Source organism: Dipodomys merriami, unplaced genomic scaffold (assembly GCF_024711535.1).
Source record: "Dipodomys merriami isolate MVZ:Mamm:240054 unplaced genomic scaffold, mDipMer1.0.p SCAF_2, whole genome shotgun sequence".
Classification (NCBI taxonomy): Eukaryota; Metazoa; Chordata; class Mammalia; order Rodentia; family Heteromyidae; genus Dipodomys; species Dipodomys merriami.
The window spans coordinates 114080159-114103813 of record NW_027203381.1 but is presented as its reverse complement, the minus strand read 5'-3'; the positions used below and the strand labels follow the sequence as shown (position 1 = coordinate 114103813).

At 38.4% G+C, this 23655-nt stretch overlaps 1 protein-coding gene across 1 annotated transcript in view; it reads left to right on the top strand.

Moving 5' to 3' along the window:
• Window positions 1–5243: 5243 nt before the first annotated feature.
• The window catches only part of Paxbp1 (PAX3 and PAX7 binding protein 1), a 32330-nt gene continuing 13918 nt past the window's right edge, over window positions 5244–23655 (top strand). Inside the window, exons 1-10 of the mRNA XM_070030589.1 lie at window positions 5244–5722; window positions 7670–7798; window positions 9188–9364; window positions 12104–12325; window positions 12820–12923; window positions 14307–14524; window positions 15036–15225; window positions 18621–18744; window positions 21826–21925; window positions 22012–22127. Of these exons, the coding sequence (XP_069886690.1) occupies window positions 5365–5722; window positions 7670–7798; window positions 9188–9364; window positions 12104–12325; window positions 12820–12923; window positions 14307–14524; window positions 15036–15225; window positions 18621–18744; window positions 21826–21925; window positions 22012–22127 (1738 nt within the window). The 5' untranslated portion in view covers window positions 5244–5364. The remainder of the gene's footprint in view (window positions 5723–7669; window positions 7799–9187; window positions 9365–12103; window positions 12326–12819; window positions 12924–14306; window positions 14525–15035; window positions 15226–18620; window positions 18745–21825; window positions 21926–22011; window positions 22128–23655) is intronic.

Sequence of the window (23655 nt, the reverse complement as noted above, 5' to 3'; positions counted from 1 at the left end):
AGAAAGAAAAGAAAGAAAGAAGGGAAGGAAGGAAGGAAGGGAAAGATAGGAAAAAGAAAAGAGAAAAGAAAGAGAAAGAAAAAAGAGAATGAGAGAAAGAACGAGAGAAAGAAAGAAAATATAAGATACTAAATTGTATACAAGTTCAACTGTTAATTGAAACTTAAAACATGACATATTTTAAGAAAAATTTATAAGGGAGTCACTCTGGAGTACTTGTTAATCATCTAGCAGGAAATGTTCTGTTTCAATCCTAGAAAGCCTTACACATTTTCTAGTGATTATGATACTTAAATGGCCATTGGCATGTATGGCCAAAACTTTCTTCTAAATAGTAATTTTTTTAAAAAAGAACAAAGCCAGGTGTTGGTGGCTCACACCTGTAAGCCTAGCTACTCAGGAGGCTGAGATCTGAGGATCACAGTATAAAGCCAGGCAAGGCAGGAAAATCCATGAGACTCTTATCTCCAATAAGCCACAAGAAAACCAGAAGTGGCACTATGGTTTAAATGGTAGAGTGCTAGCCGTGAGCTGAAGAGCTGAGGAACAGTGCCCAGGCTGAGTTCAAACCCAAGACCACCACCAACAACAACAAAAAAAAAAAAAAAGGAAAAAAAGGGGAAAAAAAAAGAGAACAAAACCTCTGGATATCTTAAATTTGGACTGAGTCAATGTAATGGTGTGATAGAAAGATGACCTCACTGAATTAGAACCAATGTTAAAGTTAAGTGGTTTGAAGTGGATGATTTTGTAAAAGGTTTTGGGAATTGAACATGGGGCCTCAAACATGCTAAGCACATACTCTGCCACTGACCTATACTACCAACCTAGAAATATCCTGACATTTTTAACTACTAGCAGTCACATGCTGTGGATGGAGGTTCATGTCTCTATTTGTAGTTACTTTGAGTTACCTACATAGTTGAGAAAGAGAAAAGTCTCTCATTTTTTTTACTTGAGTGAAAACTAGCAAACTTACCAATTGCATAATTGCCGAGATGAAATTAATAATAGCTGGATGTCAGTGATCTAGCTACTCTAAAGGCTGAGATCTGGAAGATCACCATTTGAGGGATGTGTGGTAGAAAAGTTCATTACATTTCATCTCCAAAATAACCAGCAAAAAGCTGAGATCAAGATGTGGTTCAAATAGTAGAGTAACAGCTTGGAAAATGCAAGGCTGAAAACTTAGTACTACAAAGTTAACAATAATATAAAAGTAACTTGTTAGAATTCTTTTTTCCTAAAAAGTTTTAGGCCCTAGGTTTTTTATTTTCAAGTTGTACTAGCAGAAATTAATTGTAAAAAGGAGTTTCAGTGTGGTATCTATATGCATATAATGTACTTTGTAATGTACCTCATCTATATTACTCGTGTGTGTGTGTGTGTGTGTGTGTGTGTGTGTGTGTGTGTGTGTGTGTGTGTGTGTGTGTGTGTGTGTGTGTGTGCATGCACACCAGTTCCGGGGCTTGAACTCAGGGGCTGGGTGTCATCCCTGAGCTTTTTGGTTCAAAGCTAGTGCTTTACCAGTTGAACCAGTTTTACCTTTGGCGTTTTGGCTTTGAACCTCTGATCTTCAGATCTCAGCCTCCTGAGTAGCTATGTTTACAGGTAAGAGCCACTGGTGTCCGGATATATATTTCTTAATTACCCTTCCCTCTTTTTAGGTTATTTTCTTTATGCTATTTTCAAATAATATACTTCTATAATATCATCCTCATCATCTACTTTCCCCCATTTTCTACCTGCTGCCCCTCATTAACAGTTCCTTCTTCACAACTATGCCAAATTATGTATTTCTAGGTCTAGACTCTGCATATGAGTATTCAACATTTGTCTTCCTGAGTTTGGTTTACCTTGCTAAGCACAATATTGTCCACGTCCATCGATTTTCCCTTAAATGACATACTGTCATTCTTCTTTGTGGTTGAATACTCCAATAACTTATAACAAATACAATGAGGTCAATTGAGAATAAAGGGATCTAGCCTGTAAAAAATATTTATATCAAATAGGATAAAACATGTCATCAGAAAAACAATGTCCAATATCATTCAGCTAACAAATATTTAGTGAGTGCCTCCAGAAACATAAAAATCTCCTCTACTATTATTTGAAAAAGTAAATAGATTTTTCTTATCTTACCACTAAAGAGCAAGAAAATGAGAATATCCAAGTAAAGGACCATTTTTTTCTTTCCCAAGATGAGCCTTTGGCAACTTTATTTTGAATGCATTGTCCTTGCTGTCTTCATTTGGCAGTTAAGGGCAAATTTTCGGAAGTTCATAGACATGACATTTGGTAGTCTTGACTACAGGATCTAAGGCTGACTCAGCAAACAACATTGACCTGCTTAGTTTGTCTGAATTTATGAGTTAATAAATCCATGTGAAGCCACTAGTAAGTAGGAGACAGCCTGGAAATTATTGCTTAGAAATATGACTCTAAGAAGAACTTTTTGACTCAAACTGGAGTTGATGTGACAGTTCTCTATAAACTGTCTTTGTTTTCCCAGAATACTAGAAACACTCCAAGACTAAGTAGAAAACATATACTACATTATTAACCAAATTAATTTAATACTCAAAGCACAGGGGGTACTTTATCAAATGATTGCTTTCTGATTGTATAGCAGCTGATAAAGCAATTAAAGCAGCTATTGTTTCAGAAATTTTATTCCTATAAAGTCTGTTATGTCCAGTAGAAGGAATTCTGCCTTTCCTAGGAAGCAAAGTAACTTTTAAACATTTAACTTCTCCCTTTAACTATCTGAAAAGATAGACTGTCAAAGCTGTAAATATATTGTTTTTGAATATTTTGGCGCATTAATAAAATGATAGTCTTCCCTTTATACATACCTGATTAACACTTTTATAATGGGGAAGGAGTGTCTTTTTTTTTTTTTTAAATAAGTTTCAGGCTGATGTTGTAAAATGTTCTGCTTCTGGGACTTATCTCAGCTACCTCTACCCTAATCATTTTACTGCAAATCTGTTTCTTGGCCAAGGTGTCTGAGGGCTGAGAAGGCACAATTTGAGTCTTTTGTTATTGAAAATAGGAGTTCAATTTCCTCAGTGAAACATTTGGTTGTAATCTGAGCCTACACTAATGCTTAATAGTCAGAATATGAGAACTGAGAGTAATGTGAGTAGAATGGAAGGAAGTCTCCTATTAACTGGAGATTGAAAATGTTGGAGGATGCTCTTGGCTTCAAATCTGGGTGTTAGGTGGGAAGATTTCAAATTGAATCAAAGTAAACTACAACAAACAATCACATTATATAAAGGAATGATGTGGGAGGCTTTGGGATGCTCTGCTCCAACACAAAATTTAAATTTCAGTGATACTTTGAAGGTCAAGTGTATGCAAAAACATTTATGTTTTATAGTAGAGGCATAAATTATACCACTTCTATAAAGTTCAATTTAGAATTAGCAAGATAAAAAATACATGCATTGGGATTCAGCAATACCAATTTTAGTACAACCTGCAGTTATGATAACATTTCACAGTAGCACTGATGATGAGAGTGTAGGGGAAGGAAGAATTTGTATCCTCTGATGTTTGACAATTGAGTCTATGAAATAAACTGACAACAGATTAACAGGAGGGAAAAATTTTAATTATGGTGTAAAATGCCCAGATATCCCACACCCAAAATAAACAAACAAACAGTGGTGTGTGTGTTGTACTCCAGTTGGTATACCACCAGTCTCTTCTCCTGAGATACCATTAATTTCTGTTTGATGAGACTCTGGGAAGGGGATTTATGACAACCGAGTTCTCTTTTGTGGGACTCTACTGGTTCTCTTTTGTGGGACTCTATCTTTAATACTATAAACTCCAGAGAAAGCTGCCTAGCAAGGTAAGGTGCTGTGGAAGAAAGGCAAGGAAGCAGGAGGGTTAGAGACCTTAGTTCTCCTTTAGTTCAAAGGACTCAACAACACAAAACCTCACAGTTTGAGATATCTTTTTTTCCCCTAGCATTCGCAGAGAGCAGAAATAATCCGAACATCAAATGTTATAAAACTGGTTAAGGGGCTGGGAAGGAGTGCTTGCCTTGCATGCATGAGGCCTTGGGTTTTATTCCTCAGCACCATGTAAGCAGAAAAAGCTGGAAGTGGTCTTGTGGCTCAAGTGGTAGAGCGCTAGCCTTGAGCGGAAGCTTAGCTGAGGGACAGCGCCCAGGTCCGGAGTTCAGACCCCAAGATTGACCAAAAAAAAAAAAGAACTGGTTAAGTGAGACAAGGCTTTAAAGGGTGGATACAGAACACTCTCCAATTCATGTTAGACTAAAGGTACAGTTTACATACCACTTGTATAAAAAAAGGAATTAAATTAAAACAGGAATGTTTGCTTTTATGAGAAGCTGTTAAAACTGCCACACAGGAGGGGTCCTTTTCTCACTATTTTGAGTGCTTTTTGTATTTTGAAACATGAAAAGGAATTCACAAACACAAGTAGACGCCAGAAGGATAAACTTGCTTGAAGTCTGAGGATGCAAAGGAGAAAGCCTGTGAGCTCAGCCTCATAGGCCATCACCCTAAGGCCTTGACAAATAAGATTGTCCCTTTGTGACACAAGCCTGAAAACTGTCAAAACATGTCCAAACCCCGCCCCCCCCCATTTCCCTTCACTAAGTTTCAGCGAACAGTAAGTCACAGAAATTGCTAGCAAATTTGTCATCGTTTCCAAAACACTAAAGCACCTTTCTCAGAACGGGGGGTGGGGAGCAAGGGGATGGGGGCGCGTAGGAAGGGGAGACATCACCCCAGATTAACGAGGCTTCTACCGTCTCTGACCGAGCCCGGGGGCCACAAAGCCGTAGGAATACAAAGTATCAATGGGGTCACTGATCACCCAAGTGACACCTCACGTCGTAGTTTTAGGGAAACACACTTTCTTCCTCCATACCTGGCTTCCCTTTCTGGCTCCGCCTCTCCCCGCTCCGGCCCAGCCCAGTCCTTGGCGGGAGGTTGACCCCCGCGCGAAAGTGCGGAAGACGTAACGCAGCCAGATCTTCGGAAAGGACATGGTACACTCTGTCCTCCCATCTCTATGGTCCTCTTTGTGACCAGCTTAGGAGCCCAAGCGTTCGGTGCCAATAGTCCTCCTGGCCGACAGAGAGCGATGCAAAAATTGACTTGACAGGTGCAGGGCGCGCTCTCTCCACCTATTGAGGGAGCTTGTGAGCACGGGCGCATGCGCTCTCGGTGGTGCGCGGCGGTAAGGAGGGGCGGGGGCGAGGAAGCGGAGATTCGACCTGGCCTGAGCTCCCGTGAGCGCGCGTGCGCAGTCGCGTGCTCAGGGCTGCCCGGATTCCGTGCGGGATCTGGGGTGAGGCCGCTGTGCGGGGCCGCGGGGATGTTCCGAAAAGCCCGGCGAGTGAACGTGCGCAAGCGGAACGACTCGGAGGAGGAGGAGCGGGAGCGCGAGGAGGAGCAGGAGCCACCACCGTTGCTGCCACCGCCGGCTACCGGCGAAGACCCAGGCCCTGGCGGTGGCGACCGGGCCCCCGGGAGCGATTCGCTGCTGGGCCCGGGGCCGCCGCCGCCGCCGCCGCCGCCGTCCTCCACGCTCACCCCTGGCCTCGGGGCTGAGGCCGGGGGAGGCTTCCCCGGAGGCTCGGAGCCTGGCAACGGGCTGAAGCCGCGCAAGAGGCCTCGCGAGAACAAAGAGGTGCCCAGGGCCAGCCTGCTGAGCTTCCAGGACGAGGAGGAAGGTAACCGCCGCGCCCGAAAGCCCCGCACCCGCATCCCAGGACCCCTCCCCGGCGAGGGCGCTCCCACCCCGGAACCGATGGGGCCCCTGCGCTGGCGGATCCTTCCCCGCCTCCGGCCTTCTGCTCCGACTGAGGTTGCGTTCCCGCGCTGCCCGCATGGGCAGCCTTAACAATCGCCTCCTCCTCCTCCTCTGCCTCTTTCTCCTCCGCTTCCTCCTCCTCCTCCTCCTCCCCCCTCCCTCCTCTGCCTCCCCTCTCCCTCCTCTGCCCCCTCCTTCTCCTCCTCCTCCTCTTCTTCCTCCTCTTCCTCCTACCCCTCCCACCCCCCACCCCCGTCTGGTGCATTTTCTACGGGCTTGGGGCTGGAGCTATTCCATGATCATTCTGGGTTGAAGTGGAAATTCAGTGCTCCCTATCTTGTCTCCCTCCTGCTGGGATGTTTTGGAGAGAAATTTATTTATTTATTTATTTAATTTATGTTTGGTGCCGGCCTCGTGGCTTGAACTCGGTCTGGACGCAGTCCCTGAGCTTTCGTATCACTTGAGCCACAAGTCCACTTCCAGCTTTCTGGTGATTAACATTGGAGATGAAAGTCCTCGGGCTGGCTTTGAGGGCTGGCCACCCTCAGATCGCAGCCTCCTGAGTAGGTAGGGTTAACAGGCGTGAGCCGCTGGCATGATCACAGAGCCCTACTTGCAGGCCACGGTGCCTGAGCCTCGTTGGCATCTTTGACCAGGAAAGGTCGGGTTTGAGAACAGGAGAGAACTTGGTCCGGCCAAGAAGTCTAGATTTGCAGCTCTGCCTCTAAGTGACCTTGGGACAGTTCCTTATGCTCCCCGAGGCTGTTTTCCCAAAGAAGCAAATAAGGGTAGCAAATGTCTGCTTTGGCCTTGGCATTTGGAACGGTGAAATAGGGTGAGGCAGTTTCTATAATCTGCAGCATGCCAGACTAGTCAACTGCAGGAGATTGAGATTTGTGATCTCAACCAAATGAGCTTTAAAATATGTTTACTTCCCGACCAATTGAATGTATGTAAACCAATCCCATGTTAAAAAAAAAAAAAAGGAAGTTGTGCATCTCTGAATTAAGATGCTTCTCTATGTCTAGTAAGGTTAGGCAGTTTATATTTGGCTTTTACAAGTTAATTTTGTTTGAGAGAGGTAAAACCAGTTTTTGTCTTTGACACATCCACTATTTAATGAAGGGCTATGCGCTTGACTTTCAAAGTTTAAAATGGAAGAGGATGGATAAGTCACTAAAAGTTATTTTTGTGGTGATAGAATCTAGTCTTGAAATAACTGTCAGTTGGTGATAGATGTAGACTTACTCAGACTTGTCAACATCAATGATTTTTCAGTATATCCTTTCAGATTCCTCAATAATTGGATTTTTGTATGTGTGTGTTGAACTCAGGGCCTTAGCAGTCTTCCTTAGTTTTATCACTTCAAGGCAAGAGCTTTACCACTTGAACCATAGTTCCGCTTCTGGCTTTTTGGTGGTTAATTGAGTCTCATGGACTTTCCTGCCCAGGCCAGCTTTGAGCTGCAGTCCTAAGATGTCAGCCTCCAAAATAGCCAGGATTGCAGGTGGAATCAGTGGCTCTGGGCTAAATAGAAACATTGTGAATTTGTTATTGTGTTTTTCCTCCTGAGATGGAAGGTTTAAGGCAACCAGTAAGTTTTGTGAAATTACATAGGTTACACCTTAAAAATCTTGAAGTTTCATTATTGCATATTAACTTATGAAGTTAAAACTCAAACTTGAGTCTATGGTAAGTTTAAAGTAACTTCAAGTTATGGTGTGTAAGTGTTATGTCTGCTTATATAGTACATATGTACATATGGTAGAATTTGTTTATATAGTACATATGTACATATGGTAGAATTAGAAAGAAGGAACCATTCTGAGAATGGTTGCTACAGATTTCATTTAATTTTCTTTTTAAGAAAATGAAGAGGTTTTCAAAGTGAAGAAATCAAGTTACAGCAAAAAGATAGTAAAGTTGCTCAAGAAAGAATACAAAGAAGATCTTGAAAAATCAAAGATTAAGACAGAACTGAACTCATCAGCGGACAGTAAGTACTAATCTGATTCTTTAAATGATAAAATGACACCTTTCTCGGTGATTTGAGAAGTTACTGTGAATTGGTTCAAGTGTCTACTTTGAATAGCAGTATATACAGTTTAGTTAGTGCTCAGATACTTTTGTATGCCTCTTAAGACACAGAGTGTTGCTGCTGGATTCCTGCTGGTATATACACTGCTCCCATACAGAGATAGTTTCTCATTTTAACCTGAGGCAGGTATATTCCTGTTTGAAAAGATACATAGATTCATAAAGATGAGTTTTCAACCCCTTTGGTTTTATTTCTATTTGTGTTGGTCATTTTGGCACTCATCAGCCTTATGAGACAGATACATTGTACTAATACCCCTCTCTCCAAAAATTAAACCAACCAGCCTCCTTCCCCCTTTTCTCTCCTAGGTTTCTCTCTCCCACCTTTCCCTTTCCCCATTCCCCCTCCCCCCCCCTTTTGCTAGAGGCAGACACTCTACCTCTGGCCTGTATACCCTTAGCCTCTGAGTTTAAGACTTTTAAGCAATTGTTTTGTCCTTAGGAAAGTAGATTCATTATAATACGCTAAGGTCTGAATTATTAGGCAAATGATTGAAAGAAATCTTTGTGTTTTATAGAGTTAAAAATAGAATTAATTTTTAGGTTCTTACAGCCTTAATATGAACCAGAATGCTCTATCTACAATTTACTTGTGGAGACAAAATCATGTGACTATGTAACGTCAGTATTGAGTAAAATGTTCAATGACTGGTCCAAAGGGTGACCATAGTTTTGTTTTCAGAAGAGGACTGTTCTGTAGATAAGCAGGGTATCAAGTTGGATTTTGATAGCTAAACTTCCAGAAAATAGAAGGAAAGTACATACATGTCATCAAAGATTAGAATGACAAGTGTTTAGGGAAAGAGCAAGTACATTTGCCAGGACAGAGTAGATGAATTTTGAACAAAGTAGTTTAAAGGTTCAGTATGCATGATATACTGTTGGCAGATTGTGAAGGATATTTAGTATGTAGTAAGGGGTTTAGAGTTGGTACTGCCAAAATGAAACTTCCACTTAGTGTTAACATGAAGCATGGATCGGAATGGGGAGAGATTGGAGGCCTAAAGCAATTTAAACTTTAGGGCCATTTTTAATCCATTAATATTGGGCTATAAAGGTCTCACTTGAGCAAGACTGAGTCTTTTCTTACTCTGGGAAATTGTGAATGAGTTAAAAGTTATTACTGAGTACAGAAGAAGAAAAAGACAGAAAAAGATCATTTGAGAAACATTCAAAAGGAAAATTGATAGAATTAATATATGCTTTTGCCATATTTTGAAAGAAGCAGCCAAGTTTGAGTTTATTTTTAATTACCTTTTTTTTTTTTTTTTTTTTTTTACAAATTCAGATGATCAGCCTCTGGACAAAGCAGGGCGCATTAAGGACGCAAGTCAAGAAGATGGAGTTCTCATCAGTGAGCATGGGGAAGATGAAATGGACATGGAGAGTGAGAAGGAGGAAGAAAAGCCCAAGGCTGGCGGGGCATTTTCAAATGCATTATCTTCTTTGAATGTTCTTCGTCCAGGTGTGTACCTGCAAGCATTTCTCAGAATTAAATTAAGCCCTCAAAGATGGGTTACCTTTTTGGCAGTACTGTTTTTCTGTCGGTCGTGGGGCCTAAACTTTGGGCCTGGGCGCTGTCCCTCAGCTCTCCAGCTCAAGACTAGCACTCTGCCACTTGAGCCACAGTGCCACTTCCTGCTTTTTCTGCTTATGAGGTGCTGAGGAATCGAACCCAAGGCCTCATGCATGCAAGGCAAGCACTCTACCACTGAGCCACCTTCCCAGCCCCAGTACTGGGGTTTGAACCCAGGGCCTCACATGGCAGTCACTATTGCTGAACTTGAGCTTCCATCCTGTTCGTAGTTTTTGGTTTTTTGTTTCCATATTTTAAAATACTGTTATTATAAGGGTGATGTGCAGAGCGTTTACAGTTATATAAGTCAGGTAATGAGTATATGTTTCATTTGGACAATGTCAGCCCTGCTCTTACTCTCTCCCAGCTTTTTTTTCCTGTCCCTACCCACAAGTTATGTAGTTCATTTTCAACATAGTGTCTAGTGGGTACCACTGCTGCATTTGTTCACCCTGTGTCTCTTCATTACTGTGTACCTCCTTACCCTCCTAAAGACAGATAATGCATTAGTTATTTTTAAGATTAAGTCTTCTTTCCTTTCCTGCTTTAGACTTCCCCTTTTGGTGGTTTGATAGGCTCATGCTATCATACCCAGCTTTCTGCTTTTCTGCTTAGGCTTGCCTGGAACTTCGATCTTTTGTCTCAGCCTCCTACCTATCTAGGATGATAGGTGTTTGCTACTGCACCGACTTCTTGGTTGAGGAATGGGGAGGATTCTCACAATCTTTGTTTTGCCAGGGCTGGCCCTGAACCCCAATCCTTCTGACATTAGTCTCCCAAATATCTAGGATTACATGTATAACTCACTGGTGCCCAGGGCATGGGCTGTCTTTAAAAGTAATTATTCAGAAAAACATTGACTAGGTAATCCTTTGTATTATGACATCTTTGAAGATAGGGTGTTTCTATTTGTAAATATAGAAAATGTGAAAAGTAGATGTTTTCTAGCTTTCTTAAGACAGGCTTTATTTATAGACAGGCAATTGTGTGATTAAAGCAGATAACCTTCAGTAAATGTTAATTGATCCTAAAATATTTTTATGTATTTCATTAGAAAACATTGAGCATTTAATAGCCAAGTTACATGTAAAAGAAGTATCAATGTAACATTTAGAAATGCCTACTTTGGAATAGGAACTTGCTACAAATTATATACATATCTCCCTAGTGGCTTTCAAATTGTTATAGTCCTTATAGAAAGATGCTCCTACCCTTGATTTTGTAATTCTATATCATGGCTTAATTGCAGTACCATTGCAGAAGGTAAAAGGGGGGAAAAAAATCTCCCAGGAAGAGAAATACTTCATAAATTACATAATATTTACTTAGTGTTACAATAGCAGTTAGATCAATAGCAAAGGATTAATTCTTGCTGTAGGTAAAAAGTCAATTACTTTGATTATATGGTTGATTATGCTTTTATCTGTTTAGTGCAGACTGCTAAATCCTTAAAAATTATGTGTATGTAGAACAACATGGAGAAAAACTTAATGGCTTAATATAAAAAGCAATTAGCCACAAAAGTACATATTCAGTATACTTACATGTGAACTATAAAAAATGCTTGCAAGAGAAATGCACTATAAATCAAGTACTTATTTGGAGTCATGAGATTGTGGGTACCATTTTTTTTTTTTTTTTTTTGGGTCCGGTCCTGGGCCTGAACTCTGGGCCTGGGCACTGTCCCTCAGCTCTTCAGCTCAAGGCTAGCACTCTACCACTTGAGCCACAGCACCACTTCCGGCTTTTTTTTGCTTATGTGGTGCTAAGGAATCGAACTCAGGGCCTCTGGCATGCAAGGCAAGCGCTCTACCACTGAGCCACCTTCCCAGCCCCTGTGGGTACCATTTTTATATATCAGTTTTCCAGTTTACAAATACTTAATTATTTTTATTTCTTAAAAATATAAAACTAATAAAAGTACTTTGGTTTCCTGCCCATCTATATTTTTAAAATGAAAAATAAAATCAGGTGATTATAGATAAGGTTTGGGATAAGGTACCAGTAGTGAACATTACAACATTACTGTGGCTGGGTGCTGGTGGGCATGATAGTCCTAGTTTTCAATAGACTGAGATCTGAGAATAGCAGTTCATAGCCAGCCCGTGCAGGAAAGTCCATGAAACTTTACTTCCAGAGAACCACCAAAAAAACCCAGAAATGGAGCTATGGCTCAAGTGGTAAAGTGTTAGACTTGAGCACAAAAGCTCAGGGACAGTGTCCAGGTCCTGAGTTAAAGACCGAGTAACAAGCTGGGTGCCCATGGCTAGCGCCCATAATCCTAACTATTCAGGAGGTGAGATTTTAGGATCATGATTCAAAGCCAGCTAGGCAGGAAAGTCTGTGAGACTCTTGTCTCAACCAGAAAACTGGAAGTGGAGCTGTGACTCAAAAGTGGTAGAGCATTAGCTTAGAGCACAAAAGCTCAGGGACAGTGCCTGAGTTCAAGTCCCATAACTGACCAAAAAAAAAAAAAAAAAACCCTCCAAACAACGCTCAATACCAGCAAAAAAAAAAAAAGAATATTACTGTAACAAGCCTATATTAGGTTATGTTATTCATCTGTTCAGAAAAACAACTTTATACACATAGAATTGTCATATTTTATAATTAATCATTTGTTTACAGGAGAAATTCCAGATGCAGCATTTATACATGCTGCAAGAAAAAAGCGTCAAATGGCCCGGGAACTAGGGGATTTCACTCCTCATGATAATGAGTCAGGTAAAAGCCGTCTGGTCCGAGAAGATGAGAATGATGCCAGCGATGATGAAGATGATGATGAGAAACGCCGTATAGTTTTTTCTGTGAAAGAAAAGTCACAAAGACAAAAAATTGCCGAGGAAATAGGTAACTTGATATTGCTGGATAGTAGTAATCCCACTGTACCATTGCATTGCTTTTAATTGCGATTTGATTTGTTATTTGAAAATTTTGAAAACTATAGCATAATTGTGATAATATTTAAACACTTGTGGCTAGAATTGTATTACTCTGCATGTGTGTGTATGTGTATGTGTGTGTGTGTGTGTGTATTAATATTTGTAAGAGACAGGTGGTTTTGTTCTTCCCTTTGTTGGGCTGATATCAAGCTTACAGAAATTAATAATCCAATCTAATATTTGAACAATTAGCTACCCAGGTGTATTGTGATTATGGTAGACAATGTCAGCAGTATTGAATGAGAGATACCGTAGTAGATATTTTGGTCAGACTGAGTTACAAATAGAAATAATAATAATAATAATAATAATAATAGCTTAATTCTTGTGAATAGGAGAGTATCTCTTCCCTTCTGCTATTTGGGTATTACATAATTAATTTCCTGTGTGCTCCTGACTCAGGGATTGAGGGGAGTGATGATGATGCTTTAGTCACTGGAGAACAAGATGAAGAGCTCAGCCGCTGGGAACAGGAGCAGATAAGAAAAGGAATTAATATTCCTCAGGTAAAAAGAGTTATACATTTAAAAATAGGTTAAGGGCTGGGAAGGTGGCTAAGTGGTAGAGTGCTTGGTTAGCATGCATAAAGCCCTGGGTTTGATTCCTCAGTACCCCATACACAGAAAGCTGGAAGTAGCGCTGTGGCTCAAGTGGTATAACGTTAGTCATGAGCAAAAAGAAGCTCAGGGACAGTGCCCATGCCCATGACTGGCAAAAAAAAAAAAAAAAAAAAAGGGTTAAAAGGCTTTTTGTCCTCTTGTTAAAATGAAAACTTAGTTCATATTGAATGTCATTCCTCCAAATAGCATTGTCCAGAAAACTACATGAGCCATTTTAAATTTGCTTGCTTTTACAGTCAGAAAAATGAGAGAATTTTCAATTTCTAGATTAGTAGTCCATTAGCTAGGGGCATCAGTCACACCTGAGAACGTTAGTCAGAAACTCTAAACATTGTGCCTGTCAATCTGATGAAGAAGCCCTGTAGGTGATTATGATACACAGTAAAATAAGAGAACCACTGCTTTAGATGAATATATTCTTTTCTAGATACCTTATTTTTTTCTGACAAAATTTATTTTGAAGAAAATGGGTTTTGTAGGAACATAGAATCTTAGAAAAATGAAAAGTACTCCCCAAATACTAAGAACAATTTTTTATAGAAGATAGTGAATAAAATTTCATAGTGAACACTTTAAAAAATTGTTAAGCCAGAATTTGCATGTGTTTGGATGGTGTTAAGAAAGTAATATAGCCAAGCACTAGTGGTTCACACCTGTAATACCTAGCTACTCTGGAGGCTGAGATCTGAGTATCATGGTTCAAAGCCAGCCCAGGCAGAAAAGTCCATAAGACTCTTATCTCCAATAAGTTACTCAGAAAAAGCTGTAAGTGGTGCTGTGGCTCAGGTGGTTGAGCACTAGCCTTGAGCACAAAGAGGCTCAGGGACAGTGCCCAGGCCCTGAGTTCAAGCTCCCGGACCAGCAAAACAAGAGAGAGAGAGAGAAGAGAAAGAAAACAAAAACAAAAAAACAGTGTAAGAAAAGTCTTGGAGTAGATATCAGGATGCTTAAGTTGTAATCTGAAGATTGTCCATTCTCTGACGTTGGCAAACTCTCCTTAGCCTCTTCCACTGATAAAATGATGGCCCAGGATTATTTTTATGTCCCTTCTCCTTCTGAACTGAAACTTATTAGAAATGAATTTAGTGATTCCATCAAATCACATTCTTCTAATCTTAACTTTTAGTTGTCTTCTAAGAATTGTACCATTACTAATTTTAATTACATAGTATTTGAGAAATGGTTATTGTTTTTATCATTACCCCTAATGATGTTTTGTTCTTTTTAAAAGTTCACCTATTTGTTTTCTATATATCCATTTTTTTCTAGGTTCAAGCAAGTCAGCCCACAGAAGTGAATATGTACTACCAGAACACGTACCAGACAATGCCTTATGGTTCATCCTATGGCATACCATATAGTTATACGACTTATGGATCATCAGATGCTAAATCTCAAAAATCAGATAACACAGTCCCTTTCAAAACTCCCAGTAATGAGATGACTCCCGTTACTATTGATTTGGTAAAGAAACAGCTTAAAGACAGGTAGGGCAGATCAACTTCTTAAAGACCTGTCTAGCTTTCTGTTCCCTCAGGCAACTTGTAGTCTGGGGTAGCAGATACAGAATATCGGCAAAGAAGATTCACTGGCCCGCCTTCCAGAGCTAAACAGAAGATACCATCACACTTTCTTCTTGGATTACTTCTATGGAAGCCTCGAAAGTTTAGGAAAAAAAATGCCACTCCATGGTCATGTTGAAGACAGTTTGAATTTGCACCTCTTGGACTCCAAAAGTGTAGTCAAGATATGGGGGGAAAAGCAAGACAGTACAATTTTGGCTAGCACACCAAATAACTGCATATTAAGTCTGAAAACTGCCTCTTTTTTTTTTTTTTTTTTTTTTTTGAGAAAGAGCAGTGCAGATGAAAAGATGCCATTCCAAGTGTCTTTATGTTCTAACAGTGGAACTAAATGCATTATAATAATAATTGCAAGAGTCCCGACAGCATAGACTTTTGGATGTAAATGTTATATTTATCCTTTTGTGTTCTTAAGGTTGGATTCCATGAAAGAATTGCACAAAACAAATCGACAGCAGCATGAGAAACACCTGCAAAGCCGAGTGGACTCGACGAGGGCTATTGAAAGATTAGAAGGGTCTTCTGGGGGTATTGGTGAACGGTATAAATTTTTGCAAGAAATGCGAGGGTATGTCCAAGACTTGCTTGAGTGTTTCAGTGAAAAGGTAAGAATGCAAAAATATTAATCTCTTTGAATAAGGCAATAATGAGGAGGTCTAGCAGGCCTTGTGTAGACCATTCTGTAATTCTCAATATCTATTCAACCTTAGAAGTGGTGAAAAATGCTTCATTTTCTTTGCTTCATTAGTGGCATTCTTTCTTGGGGTAGTACAGTTCTATTGAAAACAGAAAATGAGAGTACTTCAGGGGACATTCTAATGAGACTTTGGCAAGTCTTAATTTCAATATAATGGTAGACTATTAGCTGAATTGCTAATAGGAGACTCATGATAGAAATATTCATTTTTATACTTCAGTTGTAAGCTTAATTTTAAACTATTCCTACAAGTCTAAATATATGATTGTTAGTAGTGTAATAAATACATAGTTAGATTTCAGTAGTTTTTGTTTTTTACCCAAAGTACTTGATTGCCATTGTTCTTCATTTTCATTTAAATAAGCCGTGTGTCTTTATTCATCTCAAACTATTAAGCATTTCTTTTGAGGTCTCGTTTCTTTCAAATTCATTATTTAGTATCATAATTAGCACTTTTTTGCATTCTATTTACCATTTGTTTACATTTTTAAAAATTAGCTGCATGCAGCTAACTTCTCAGATGATTTCTCAGTTGATGTTTCTTTAGGATAAATGTACTATTTGCACTAGGACTATAAGCATTGTGGACTCCACAGGCTTTAAAAAAAATTAAAAATAATGGTCCTTAAATGGCTTACCATTTAACTTTGGATCAGAAGGCACATTTCCTCTTATCATTGACTAGGATTAGCATAGAAACTACAAACTTACAGTATGGTCAAATGGGTATTTTAACTTTAGATTGTCTCTGCCGATTGTTAGGTATTGTAAAACTAAATGGTAGTAAAAGAACTTGTCTTTCTGGTAGATTTTGATGGTTTTCCAGTCAGTGTGTGGTTGCATGCTGGATGACAATGTTACCCTTTTCTCTCCATTGTATTTATCAGTGTTTTGTTGTATTTATTGATGTTTTATTCTATTGCCTGGTTTCTGGAAAGGCAACTGCAGTCTAAGCTATGACATTCCTTGTGGCGGAACAGTTGCTGGGGAGTTGGGAGGAAAGAATGAGCTTGACTGTTCTCAGGGCAGGGGCTGGAGTCAGGACTGGAAGTGGGAGGTATGTGTCAGAGCTGGCTAGAGAAAGGATCTTGGTCCAAAATGATACTTTGTGAGATTTGTTCCTAGGAATTGCTGCTTTTGAAGTATCTTGGCCTTTGCTTTGGAATTTACTTGGATAAACATAGATACTCCAAACTGTATACACAATGCTAAAAAATAATTGACAGTATAGTAAGATAGACCATACCATTCTTGAATTAAAAACAAGGATAGGACACTTAGTTTCCAGTGCTGAATTAGTAGTGTGCTTTATTTCTCCTTGATTATCTTGTTTCTAGACAAGTCATGATTGTGCTAATCATGACTATTCGTGGAGATCTGTAGTGATTACATTTTAATTAAAAGGGTAGATAATGTGTTTTAAAGATGTTTTAATATCTTCATATGCATTAAATTGTGTTAAGGATGTGCTGAGGACTGATCCAGTCATCTTAAAAATACATGGAATAAGAAAGTATTTAGAAACAATTGAATAGATTTGAATATTTGATTTCGTTGCTATACTAAAAAACTACTCTTTCAGACTTCTCTTTTCTTAGAAATTTTTAAATTTAGGTTTTAAATTACTTGTTAAGCATTTGTTTTGTTTCTCTTGTCATCTTTCTGGTGTTCTTTACCTGAGATTTGGCCCAAAAGTAATAATTATATTGATAGTTTTGAGTTTGGAAAGGGTAAAATAATTTGTCATGGTACAGACTCTTGAGATAAGTCACTATTGCCAGGTACTTCGGTGAGAGTTAAAAATGAGTTTGAAATATTTCTTTGAACTTTTCTCTTGGCTTTGTTAAAAAGCAACCCAACTAACTAAAAAGAATAATTGTATGACCAGAATCTTAACTACACATTGGATAATTAAAATTCTCTCTGATGCCAGCTCAACTGTGTCGCTCTTACAATTGGAGAAATGTAAATGTCCAAGACTGAAAGAATGCATCTTACATCTGTTTGTCTTTAGTCTGTCTGGCTTAAAGAAAAGAGTACGGGAAAAGGTGGAAGATGGAGAAATGGTCACCCTAGGGCAGTAATTGCTTTAAAGAAAATCAGATTACATTAAAATTTAATAGTAGAGTCTCTAGACTGAGTTGTTTAGGATAACTATGGCAGATTTGGGGACATTGTTGCCCATGGTGTGGCAAAGAAAAACAAAATGACTCCATTACTTCAACCTTTCTGTGAACATTTGCCACTTTTGCAATGGAATCATACACGTATATGTAAAATTGATTTTATTATAGACATCTTTGTATTCCACCTGCCTTTTTTTTTTTTATTTCCGTTTGCAGTCTGTTCAGTTCAGGAAGCTGCTATAACACTTGGTGCCAGTGTTCCCAAACTCTAAATAATGTGTTTTCCTTTGCACTAACCATCGGGAAACTAGAATTTCTGGTTTCCTCAGGTATGTTTAGTGGTTGTTAGTGTTTGTGAAAGTTTCATAGCATTTGGTTATATTATAAGATCTTTATAAACTAAGCTTTCTGCTTTTTTAAAAAAATTGGATCTTGTTCTATAAACTTTTGTATTCTGTATGAATCAAGTATGTTTTTACTTTACAATAAAAGAATTTGCAGTAAAATTTACAATACGGAAAAAAATTAAGCATTTGATAGGAAGAGAAGAACTTGCTAAGTTAGAGATTGATTTCTGGTAGGTTAGTGATAGATAGAACTTTTTTAGCCCTATTCCTCAGTTGGTCTACATAGAAAATACATAATTAAGGTGCAAAATTATATAATAAATTGTTATAGGCTACTTGGTATATCTCGATGGCAGATCACTTTAAATGTCCAAAGCTGGACAGGTAGCAGACTCTTGTTCTTAGCTGTTGTGGGTTGGTTGATTGCTTGGCATTGAATAGTGATAATGGTTTTTGTAGATCATGTTGCTGGAAAATTAAAAACATGCATTTGTAAGATTTCCAAGTTACTTAAATATTCTCTAAAGATAAAGCACTAAAATTTTCGGCATTTCTTTACTTGCTATCTTAATACTTACGTATTAAATTTCTTAACGAAACCTTTGCTCCAACAACTAGGCAATAGACATAGTAGCTCTGTATGTGGATTTGAAGAAGAGTGATGCTTCCTATTCATTGCAGAACTGAACTGCTCTCATGTTCTGTTAGGAATTCATTATTATTTTGCCCATAGAGAGGGGGCTTTTACAGAAATCCGGAAATAATATGGAACCCTCAAATAAAAAGCACCTAAGGAGTTTGGTGTTACGGAGTGTGTTGTATTTTTACAGGTGCCACTGATTAATGAACTTGAATCAGCAATACATCAGCTGTACAAACAGCGAGCTTCTCGCCTTGTCCAAAGACGACAAGATGATATTAAAGATGAATCTTCGGAGTTTTCAAGCCATTCAAGTCAGTCCATCTTGAAGGTTTTTATTTTTCATTAAACAACCTTGTTTACTTAGTGCAGTCTAATTGAAAATGAGAAATATCAGGGAACTTTTTTTTTTTAAACAAGTCTTGTTATGTCAGGTAGAGCTACAGACTATAACAGCATGTATTTGAATTGTGATAAGAAAATGTGGCTTCACAGAGGAGCTAAAAATAGGCACCAATGCTCTTCTCAGTCTTACTCTCCTTTGCACATATTTTTTCATTCTTTTGTACAGCATAGAATATCTTATCAGTGTTTCATCTTAAAATTACTATCTGCTTGGCTCTAGCTGATTTTTTCCTATCATTTCATTATGTTCATAACCTAGGTACAAGTGATGCTTTCAATCACGATAAAAGATTTTGAATTTAGAGACTGGAAAGATTTATGGGGAGGGTGATGAAAGAAGTATTATGTAACCAGTAATAACCTCAGATTACAGGAGTTTACTAACCCTTCGGGATAAAGCCAAAGTCAAGGTGTTGTGTTTTGTTTTGTTTTTTAACTTTCCTGTTTGTATTTGTATTTTTTAAAGTCAGTGAATGCCTGCAGCTCTTGTAATTTTGTGTAAAAGTATAGAAATTAAATTTAGAGTCCTACACGACATGTATTATAAAAAATCAAAATTATTTAAAAACTCTTCAAGTTAGTTTAGCTGAGATTCTTTAACTAGTTGCTTTTATAAATCTTTTAGTTTAATTTTTTTCTATGGCCTTCCACATTCTTGGGCTTTACTGGGGACTTTCCTAATGTGGGTTCCTTGTGTTTTCTTTTGTCATCTCTTTGCTCCTGGGTTAGCAGTCTCAAATGTGCTACCCTGAGATATACTAATTTAAAATGCAGATTTTCTGGTCTTGTCCTTAGAAGTGCTTACAGGTCTTCCATGTCCAGGAATCTGCATGTTAAACCACCATACCATGTGGTTCAAGCCCAAAAGAGCTGAATGGTACTCCTGGCACATTGCTTTGCCATACAAGGTGCCCTTCGGTCAGATTCTAGGTCCCTGAGAAAGCATCCTGCCTTGTGTCTGATGGGTTTTGGAGAAGCAGAAAGAGGCTGTCATATGGCCTGCATTGCTGAGGCAGGCTCGCCAAATGCAGGCAGACTCAGCAGTGCTGAGCCATATAAATGGTCTTGACCTGTTTTTGCTGTACAAGTTCAAATAGAATTACTGGCATTGGACACCTAAATGACTAATGCATCCCTCCCAGACCACTTTTGATCCAGACAGAACCAGATTTCTGGGGCAGATTACAGGTAACCGCTATATAATGAAGGGAAATACTTTTCTTTTAAGTTAAATGGTTTGTGTGAGCTGTGCATCTCACTTAGGTAACTTCTCTTATCTATCATCTACTTTTCATATTGTGGAACTTGAAGTAAGAGTTAAATGATGCATGTTAATTAGACTGAAATTTGGAAAGAGTAGAAAGATTGTAGAAAAGTGAAAAATCCTGGGACAAATAGACACGAATTGCAACAGATTTGAGGACAAGTACATGGGAAATGGAAGAATCAATTGATTAATCATTCTTTCAAAAAGAAAGAATACATACTGTTTTGTGGAATGGGAACTTTTTTGTACAACTACTTAAAGATAATAATAAAAAAAATTAAAACAAAAAAAAAGAATACTTGGCAATTGACTTAGAAGCATTTACCTGCATTTACTGTGCATATTTCTTACACAAATGAAGGACACTTGCTACTTATGATTGATATTGTCTTTCCTAGCTAGTGAACTCTGGAACATTTAAAAACCTTAAAAAAGTCACCTTTTAAAAATAGTTAAGGTCTAGAATGTTGGGAATTAGTGAAATGGAGAGCTGAATTTTAGTTTTGTTTTTCCTGTTGCTGATTATGGTGACGAATCTATGAGGTTGGAAAAAATATTAGTAGCCTTAAGTGGCTGCTTTTCATTTTGCTATCTCCAATTCCTTGGGTTATTTTCTGGCAAAGAATATCAGGTCCCCAATTAAAGATCTTGAGGCCCTAACTTGTTGGAGATCCCAGTAAAAGAGTTAGGATTTTACTAGGTAATCTGATAGAGATTAATATTTTTGTGGGTTGGGGAAATAGTACTGTGATTTGACCTCAGGGCCTCGTGTTTTTAGGCAGGCACTCTACCACTCAAACCATCCCCCTAGAAGAAATGATGTCTCTTACAGACAACTTCTGCCTGTGTATACAGGGCTTCCATTTTTGCTCTTGTATGTAAACAGGAAATTAACCTTTACTAGATGGCCAGCATCAGCAATGGGACAAAAGGAACTGAGAAAAGAGACAATGTAAGAAAACTAAAGCTAAATGACAGCCTCAGGGAGATAATAATAGTATCTTCATACAGAACACAAGTATAAGGATGCCATAATATTGTAAAAACCTGACCACTTTGTGGAAACTGAAAATATGGTATTTGATATACAAATTTAAATAGGAAAATCAAAGCCAGAAAATTCCCCTAGTTTCCAAAAGAATAGATAGAGATGGAAAACAGGTGGAAATAAAGAAAGACCAGGTTATTGTGCTGTGAAAGAAATAGGGTCTGAGAGATGTGGTTAGCTACTCAAGATTTTCAGTTTGCAATGTTGCCAAGTTCTAAGAATAGTTGATAATACATAAATTCCTACAAAGCAGAACAAAACGTTAGTCTTTCTTCCTGTTTCTTTGTTGTCATTTCATGTTATTCTATATGTGATGTCTTAAGTTCTTCTCTCTTAAAAATGTAATCTATTTTCCTTTTACACAGGTAATTTAGAATTTTAATTTGGTCATCATGAGAGCATAAGCTAGTCATTTATTTAGATGTAATAGTAGCTCAGGTAGCTGCATTTTTGTAGGGTTGTTGGACTCTTAAAATTTTTCTACTTATTTTTATGGGAGTCCAGAATAATGCTAAGATTTTTATCTGAACTAAAAACTTGTCCGATTTCCCACTTATTGCAGAATCAACCTGCTGAGATTAGCAAGCAGTCTGTCATAATGGCTTGTTCTGTGCAAACTCTTTCCTCAGGTTTGTTGAAGGAAGGCTTTTAATTTTAACTGTTGTTATTTTACAGATAAAGCTCTGATGGCACCAAATCTTGATTCCTTTGGGCGAGATCGGGCACTGTATCAAGAGCATGCAAAACGTCGGATTGCAGAGCGAGAGGCCAGGAGGTAGTTCTCAAATGATTTTGTGGCTTCATTAGGGAATGGAACAGTGTCTTTTATTATCTAACTTGAGAATTGGATTTGTTCTCAAGAACTCGTCGAAGACAAGCCAGAGAGCAAACCGGGAAGATGGCAGATCACCTTGAAGGCCTTTCCAGTGATGATGAAGAAACGTCTACAGATATTACTAATTTCAATCTGGAGAAAGGTTAGGCTTTTATTTGGAAATAGCACTCATCAATTTGGTTTCTGTGTTGGCTGTGTTTTATATTTTTTTTCCTGTTTGCTTTTATCATGAAATGTTTAGAATTTTCCAAACTTGGCTTCTACCCAAGGTTTATTTGGTTTCAGCTTTTAATATAGAATACATGACTACTTACATGTATTTTATATTCACACCTATTATTATTAAATTTTTCATTTTTTGTTCACACCTCAGCTTGAACTCAGGGCTTGGACACTGTCCCTTAGATTTTTTAGCTCAAGGGCTGGTACTCTACCACTTAAGTTACAGCTGTACTTCCAGCTTTGTGGTGGTGAACTGGAGAAGAGTCTCTTTGTCTGCCTTGACTGGCTTCGGACTATGATTCTCATATTTCAGCCTCCTGAGTGACTAGGATTATAGGCATGAGCTATCTGCACCTGGCTCCCTATTATTTTTTTTTTTTTGATTAAGCCTATACTTCGTAAGAGAGACATACACTTTTAAAGGAGTATCCTATATTCTGATTTATATTTTTCCTGATCATATCGTTTAACTTGCTATTCCATTTTTCTTTTCTTTAGCATTGGAGTTTGAACAGGCTTGGTGCTTGTTGGACAGGTGCTCTACTACTTAAATCATGCACCCAGTCCTTTTTTCTTTAGGATATTAGGGATTGGATCTCAAGTTTTTGTGTGGACCGGCCTGGACTACGATTCTTTTCTCTATGCCCCCTGTGTAGATGGGATGACAGACATAAACCACTATGCCTGCTGATGCAGTGGAGGCCTCACTTTCTGGCCTAGAATTTTGATTATCCTGATCTCCAGTTCCCATGAAGCAAAGATTACAGGCATGAGCCACCATGCTTATTTAATTATTTTGTTTTGCTTAAGTACTTTTCTTCAAGACAATTTATTCTGTAGGTTTGATTAGAGTCAGTAACTACTACTACTTCCACTACTATTGCTACATCTTCTCTTCTCTCTCCCCTCTACCTCCTCCCTCATCTACTCATTTTCCTCTTTCATTCTGAATGCTGTTTCTACTGCATAGTAATCACAGGGCAAGTGTTAAAGATTGCCCAAGTATTAGGAGGATTAAGATTGTTCTTGTAGTTGAAGTTGTTGAGATTTTTATCTCTCCACAGAAAATATTTTTTATCAAGGTATCTAGGGCATCACATTACTTACTCCAAAACAATCTTTCACTTACAGGTTCTTAGCATCTAGTCACCTGGCATTTGACTAGCAGTTAGTATAATTGCTAGCAGTTACTATAATAGTGTTGAAAGACATGATACAATTGTGTAGTGACATTTGAGCTGTGGTGTTGAAGGATATGTATTATGTAACAAAACCTTGGTAATTGAAAATTATATATATTGAAAAAAATGTTAAATCTATAAAGATCTTGAAAAACAAAGACTACCTCAACAAATTGAAACTTCTTATGTTTATCTTTTATTCAAACTAATTAGTAAGCTAGTCCTTTGTTAGTGAGATTATCTTGTTGATATTCAAGCCTCAAAGTA